The sequence below is a fragment of the Benincasa hispida genome, chromosome 1 (genome assembly GCF_009727055.1).
Source record: "Benincasa hispida cultivar B227 chromosome 1, ASM972705v1, whole genome shotgun sequence".
Lineage (NCBI taxonomy): Eukaryota > Viridiplantae > Streptophyta > Magnoliopsida > Cucurbitales > Cucurbitaceae > Benincasa > Benincasa hispida.
The window spans coordinates 40,663,917-40,671,585 of record NC_052349.1 but is presented as its reverse complement, the minus strand read 5'-3'; the positions used below and the strand labels follow the sequence as shown (position 1 = coordinate 40,671,585).

At 35.3% G+C, this 7,669-nt stretch overlaps 1 protein-coding gene across 3 annotated transcripts; it reads left to right on the top strand.

Annotated features, from left to right (window-relative positions):
* Window positions 1-1,371: 1,371 nt before the first annotated feature.
* Window positions 1,372-7,083, top strand: LOC120072765 (transcription elongation factor SPT4 homolog 2). Of its 3 annotated transcripts, none has more exons than XM_039025264.1 (6): window positions 1,372-1,567; window positions 1,656-1,804; window positions 1,935-2,026; window positions 2,280-2,335; window positions 3,100-3,161; window positions 6,797-7,083. In XM_039025264.1, exons 2-6 carry the CDS (start codon window positions 1,715-1,717, stop codon window positions 6,845-6,847), a joined length of 351 nt encoding a protein of 116 aa, XP_038881192.1. In that variant the 5' UTR covers window positions 1,372-1,567; window positions 1,656-1,714; the 3' UTR covers window positions 6,848-7,083. The 3 variants fall into 3 exon arrangements, with proteins under 3 accessions (XP_038881192.1, XP_038881183.1, XP_038881174.1); XM_039025255.1 differs by having other exon boundaries at window positions 1,373-1,567; window positions 1,665-1,804; XM_039025246.1 differs by having other exon boundaries at window positions 1,374-1,567; window positions 1,668-1,804.
* The last annotated feature ends 586 nt before the right edge of the window (window positions 7,084-7,669 follow it).

The following is a 7,669-nucleotide window of genomic DNA, read 5'->3' as shown; positions in this document are numbered from 1 at the left end:
GATGTTTGCATAAGATCGGACTATAAAATAGTCCATTTTCTTTATAACGACCGTTTATTGTTAAAACAGAGTATTTTATTTCAGTGACTTAAGGCAACTCGATCTCAATCTTGAGCTAACTATGAACTCTTGTTTATTCAAAATTATCTTTTAATTTGCATAAGTGAGAGTGGCTCAATATCGCCGCTCAATAAGCTTCCCATTTTAGGGGTAAGACCGGATAGATAGCTGGGGGACATAGTCCTGCAAGATATAATTCACTCCTACCCGTTTTAGGGTTAGCAAATAGGTTGTTCCCTTAAGTACTGACTCTTGGTCTTGAATAAAGAGGCTCTGCCCTCTCTATGGCTTAGAGGAACTCGGTTTATTGGTAGAACCACAAACCTTCATTAGAGGATTAGTGGAGACTTAAGGAGCAAGATGTATTACATAGGTAAAATGGTAATTTTAACCTAGCTGTAAATACGAAAACCTGTGAAGGATTGATTTACTGATTATGGTTAAATCAAGTGTACAGAAATATATCTATAGTGAGGAGAGTACAACTACTGAACTATAGTGGAGTGGCTCAATAGTTAACAAATATTGATTAATTTTTAAAAGAGTTTAGCCAATTAATCTCAAATTGTTGGAGCTCATGATCTGTAGGTTCATTAGGTCTCTCCACTCGCTCATAAAAGTATTAAACCTTAAAATAACGTGTTGAGAGAATTTGAAATGTTCAAATTCGGTCTAGGATTTTGGATTGTTATATTCGATATAATTAACATTTGATTAACAAATTAAACGATTTTTTAGAGTTGAAAATATTTAAATTAGATTTAAATATTAATTACATAAATAAGGAATCATGCTTTGGATTAGGTATTTAATTAATTTAATATTTGAATGGAGAAGGAGAAGCGAAGAAAAAGAATGGAAAATTGGGAAAGGAGAAGGGAAGAAAAAAAGGGAAAAAAGAATGTCGAATATTTGTAATTCTTTTAAAAATGGTCATATTGCAAATAGTAGGCCCTAACTTGCCACTAATTACAATTACTACAATTACTCATGGCACGACGCATGACTGTAGCATTTTGAATTTAATTAACACCCTCCAATTAGTTTTACAACTCAAGTACAAATATTCTCAAGTGAACTCTATATATTTTTCAATTATAAGTATTCTCAAATCCTAAGTTAAGTAGGATAAAGAACAATCTATCGCATAAATACATCTGGTAGAGAGAAAAAAACTGTGTCATTCTCTTAATAAATACATTAATATGTGGGTCAATATTGTAAATTTAAGAAATATTGGAGCATTTTCTGAAAATGTAAGACAAGGTTAAGGGCATTCTTTTAGGACTAAATTGTTAGAGGTAGAAGGCCAAAATTGGTTTTTGAACCATTTATTTTGAAGCCCGTATTTCTATTTCTCCTTCTTCCTCTCTTGGTCAGTACTACCATTCGTAATTTCGTTCCCTAGTTTTCTTTTCTGCCGATGCTGTGCACACCGGCTCTCTGACGCCGCCCGCCGGACATTACTGCCGTCGACCCACTGCCGCGCTGCCGCCGCTACATCCAAGTAACTTCTTCATTTATATAAAGTTTTCTCTCTCCCTCCCTAGAGTGGGGGAATCTCACCTCATACATCGAATTACTAATGTTGTTAGAGTAATCAGCAGAAGGATCCAGTAGGTGATTGGAAACTAGCAGGGAGGGATCGGAAGTAATGGCAAGCGTACCTGCTCAAATTCCTACCAGTTTCGGGCATGAGCTCAGAGCTTGTCTTCGTTGTCGTCTTGTCAAAACTTACGATCAGGTGAGCTGCAGTCTCCTATTTTCAAGAAGCTTGGGTTGTCCTTATGAATGCTTGCATTCAATCTCTAATTGTTCAAGATCTTTGAACTTCCGGAATTGTTTGTTATATTGAGTATTGGTCATGCAAACAGTTCCGAGAATCGGGCTGTGAGAATTGCCCATTCTTCAAGATGGACGAAGACCACGAGCGTGTTGTAGAATGTACAACTCCTAATTTTAATGGGTGCGTATAATTTTCTTCTCCTGTATTCTTTTCTGGTGTTACTGTTTGTCATTTTTTTGTAACTAGTTTGCTTCCACGGTGCCTTGGATAGAAGTTTGGACATGACATATAATTTCAGTTATTTCAATGAAAATCTACAAAATTTGTACATGAAACCTTAAAAGATTCAGTCAGTATTAAAAGAAGAAATATTCAGCTTATGATCATGCTGTATTTCACTTACATTTGTTGTACCCTTTTTCATATTTTGCAGGATAATTTCAGTCATGGATCCTGCCAGAAGTTGGGCTGCTAGATGGCTGCGAATTGGTAAAGCTAATTATTACCATATGAGGCTCTTTCTTCTTTCTCACCCCGTCCCATTAATGTTTTGTAACTAAAGATGTTGTTTTTGACAAAGAATTGACTAACCTTAGTACTTGTTGTTCAATTAGCGGTTAATGTCTTCCTCTCTGACTTTTTAACTTCCGTGGCCAAGTTTCAACTTTCAAGAACATTTGTAGATAGAAGAAAAGAAAGGATGTCATTTTTTCAATATAGGAATTTATCCATGTATTCCGAGCTTAATATTAGGACAGTGAACAGTTGTTCATTTTAAGTACGGACCTGTCCACTTGCTGATATCCTTTGAATTAAAATAGTAAGAAACTGCTATGTGTCTGCTGAACGCCTGAAAACTGACCAACATCCCAAATTTTTGTTAGTGGATAATGAATTGCATGCGCTATAGTGTTTAGTTTACTTATTTGTATGCTTGAATGAAAAGGTCAGCAGTTTGGAGCAATGGACTTTATTTTTATTATAAGATCAACGTTGATACAATTGTATCAACTGTTGAGTTGTACCTGGAATTGATGAAACCAACATTTCTTTTCTTTTTTTTATATATTTTTTTATTTTTCATTTTTTCTCCTTCCTTCTTTCCCTCTTCAAATTTTGTTGTCTTAACTAGCTTTCTTTTCACCTAACTATAATCATTCATTAAATTTCTTGCTTGTAACCTTTTAGTTTTGTAATTTGTTTGCTCTATTGGCATTTGATTTTTGAATTTATATTTCCTGCCAATCTTGCAGGAAGATTCGTTCCCGGTTGTTACACTCTTGCAGTCTCAGAGGCCCTCCCTGAGGATTTGCAGGTTTGTAAACAGTCATTACGTAGCATAAATTTCACCATGACATGTTTACATGTTTCATTCTTCTGTGTTCATCATGTACCAAAGCCATCAGGAATATCCATGGCCATTGGATGATTGTTTCTGGTTAAGGATTTTTCATTTGATTTACTATTCTTATTTAATTCTCTCTCCCACTCTCTATTTTTGTTCTTTTTCTTTGATTCTTTGTGTTGTGTAAGTGTGACCTAATAATAAATTCAGTGGCTTCTCTTGACTGTAACTTCAAAAACTAAACATCAGGACTACTGTTAAAGGACCCAACCACCTAGATTTCAATTCTCATGGGCATAATTTGAGGCATGAATTGTTGAGCAACACCTATTGACTCAAACGAAGTTTATCTTCTAGTGTACTTATTGCGCCATGCCTTGGTTCTCTCCTTACAAATTCAAGCATTCTCATATGCCTCATTTCATAATTTATTCATCTTGTTCAATTCTTCAATCTCTTCTTGTCGATCCATATTCTACAGTTTCATTGTTCAATCTGCCTTATCTTCCAACTCTATTAGAAGGTGACATGTTTTGCCAAAAACTGCATGTAAGGAGATGTCCCATGAGGAGTTTTGAATGCAGTCCTACATGCCTACAATGCATCATTTAATTTCTTTGTCTAATCTTTGAGTGAATGGTGCATTCTCTTCTCAAGGGTCTTTCACCTTTCTGTTGCAAAATTCTATTTGTCCATTTGCTTGAGGGTGATAGGCTAAAGTTATCCTATGTCTTACCCTACATTTAGCCAAGAGTGCTGCAAGTGCTTGTTGGAGTGTGACCCTCCACTTATGATTGCTCATGGCATCCCAAATCTTGTAAAAATGTTATTTTGAGAAAATTTGGAACTACCTTTCCTTCATTTGTAGGAGTAGTAATTGCCTTCACCTATGTTGACATGTGATCAATAGCAAAATTATTTATTGTTGTACAAAGATGGGAAGGCCCCATGAAATTCGCTCCCCACCCATCAAATAATTTCACTTCAAAATGTCTTGAAATAACATTTTATCTTTTCTAGAGATATTACTTGTTCGTTGACATTACGTACAATTGAATAAAAACTTCAAATATCGTGAAATCTACCTTAAATAACTCAATGCACTTTTTGACCATGTCTGAAAAGATCACCATTGTGCACCTTTGTAATGTGATGGGTGCGGTGCATAGCAAAGATCAAAGGGCATTCTCCTAAATGCAGAAGTACCATACGGGATGTGGAAGCAGTCTCTTCTTGATATTTTATTGCAACTTTTATTTGATGATATTGATAGGAATGCTATTAGAGTATTATAAAGAAATATTAGTAATTAGTTAAGAGAGTTTGTTCTGGAATTTGGTTATAAATAAAGCCTAGGGGAATGAGGAAGGTAGGCAATATTGTGGTGTGTGAAATAGGGTACAAGAATGATCTCAAGAGGTACCTTGATATCAAATTTGACTTACACATCGATTTATCTTATGAAGACTTCTTTAATTCGATTGATTTAAAGAGGATAAAAAAGGGTAATGGAAGATGAAGCTTTTATTTTGTCAAATGATGGCAAGTTGAATGAACTAGAAGATTGTCCAAAGGTTCTCTTAGAGCATGATCTTACTTTGAATGACTCAGATGACTATGGTCCTGAGGTACGTACTCCTTTTCTTCCCATAGATGACTTTTCTCCACAAGAAGAGCTTGTGGATGAAGTTAAGCATTCATCATCTATTCATCCTACAGGGAGTTCTAACTGGGTGAAGCCAAGGTACATGAAAGCTTTCCCTCTACATTATTCTCGAAAGAACGAAGTTCCCAGTGTTCTCGACTGTGAAGAGAGAAATTTTGATGCTTTAGAAGAATCTTGTACTCATCTTTTGATTTCTTCGTCAGTCGCTTTAAAACTGTTCTCAATACTTTTGGAGAGAATAATTACCTTATTCATTAATTAGGTTGTAGATACATACATATACACACACACACACATATATATAGGCAACTAAGAAACCCTAATTTAGGAGATATAAAATTATGATAAAGGACAACTAATCATAATTACAATATAAGTATATATTATAACACTCCCCCTCAAGTTGGAGCAAATATGCCAATCATGTTCAGCTTGTTGCATAGATAACTTATTCTTGCTCCGTTTACTCCTTTAGTAAGGATATCTCCCAATTGTTCTCTAGTCTTCACATATCCTGTAGATATCAACCCTTCTTGTATTTTCTCGCGAATAAAATGATAATCCACTTCAGTATATTTAGTTTGTTCATGAAATACTGGGTTGGATGCAATGTGGAGAGCAACTTGATTATTGCACCATAGTTTAGCTGGCACAGTAACACTAAAGCCCATCTCAGATAAAAGTTGATGTATCTACACTATTTCACATATAGATTGTGCCATAACTCTATATTCCAACTTAGCACTCGAACGTGAAACTACATTTTGTTTCTTACTTTTCCATGACACCAAGTTTCCTCCTACAAAAACACAATATCCAAAGGTCGATCTCCTATCTTCTCGAGGTCCAACCTAATCATCATCTGAAAAACATTCAATCCTTGTATGATCATGATCTTTATATAAGATCTCAAGTCCAGATGCAACTTGTGAGTTTTTTGGTTTGATGTTTCTCTTGGTTTGGTTTGGTTTGGTTTGTTTTTATTCGCTTTGTCTCTTGGATTCTCATGGGGGCTCTCTCTCTCAGTTTTTTGTGCTTCATAGTTGAAGGTTTTTCGTCTTATTTAGCTTGTATTCTTCATCAGTTTGTTTGCCCCTTATTTTTGTCTTCTCATTGAATGTCTTGTATTTTGGCGTATTTGTCTCTTTCATTTTATCAATGAAAATTGTCTAAAATCCCCAGCAACCATCAAGATAACATTAGGATTTATGCCGTGCCAATCAGTCTCACGTTTGGTCAATAAAGGGCAACAATTCATTATTCCTCGTTCTTTACCACTGTTGTACCTCCTTTCTTTGTTACCAAATACCACATGTACTAGACTCACCCATTTCAAAACTTCACCCTGAACCTCTTTCATTTTCTGCTCGAGTCTCCTTTGCACTTCTATTGATGGTGTAATCTCCTCTTCTAATAAAATTTTGTGCATACACACAATGGGCTCTTTACCTATGTACTTGCCAAAGACCATCAGATTGCTTGTTTATGATTCCTAGTCGCATGCAACAACCATTTTTTCCCCTTGATTAGACAACTCTACTTAGATGATTGCTGAAGGAGTGGACTCTTCACTCAAGTATATATATCTCAGATGAGATAGTAGCACCTTCTTGGATTTCATGGGTTTTGTTAATATCCAAAATTGTTGATAATGTAGCTAGGTATAACAAAGTGGGGGGTGCAGAGTAGCTTTACAAGTCCTACATCCTGAAGGGCTGGGGGGAGATTTTTTGAAGCGCATTAATTATTTTCAAAATCTACCTTTGAAATGCCTGAACAGGAATCTTTTGGTGTTGTATTTAGTACGTTAAAATGCATACATGACCCGTTTTAGCCCTGTAGTTGAAATGTTTCATTTTACTATTGCTGTCTAAGTAGTTGAACATAACTTTCTAAGGTTGTAGTTCTTATATATTCTTCATCCTATTGTTTTCTGCAGAATTTATGTGAAGAGGAGCGCGTGCAATATGCACCACCTAAACGTGTTTAACTGTATGTTATCTCTAGTTTATTCTGATTACAAAGAATAATTCCACCTTGTTCATGTTGTAGTATTTTTAGTTGAACTAGCATTTAGTGTGTGTTGTCTTTTGATTGAACTGAACAGAAGGTATAGTTGCTAACACCTTGCATTGTACATCTTAATTTGCTTCCCCTTGCGTTTCTTTATTGCCAATTAAAATACCTACTCACTGTTTGAAGAGGTTGAATTTGAGTGGCTTAAAACACGGGTTTAACCAAGGACTGTTAGTTTATTGCTCCAAGGAGAAAATATGTTGGCATATGAAAAAGACGTAGATTTGATTACAGATGGATATCGTGTGTACTTAATTGACAAGAATAAAGAAGAAAAGGTAAATATATTTTCTCAGAATAGTTGAGTCACAAACAAAGAAAAAAAGCAAACATCTTATTATTTGAGCAAAGACAATGATAACCCATTTTTTTTGCTATTTCTCTCCATGATATGGGAAAGATCTTGTGGTAGGCTTATTGTTTTGCGACATTGTGGTGAGTGTGGATTGACAGAATCAGTTAACTTTTTGGGAGATTGTTCGTATAGGTAGTTGAGGGCATTTTGTGCGCTTTTTTTGTCCATCTATGCATGTTCTTTCATTCGTCTCATTGAAAGATTGGTTACCTAAAAAAAGTGTTTTTCCTTGCTCTTTTACTTGTGTTTTCTCTCTCTCGTTGGTTGAGTTCATAGAATTTACTGCCAAATCTAGGGGAAAACTCTAGAGAATGTACTATGGTGTGTCTTCTTTGTTGTGTAATTTCATTGCTATTTATAAGGCTATCAATAGGATAATCG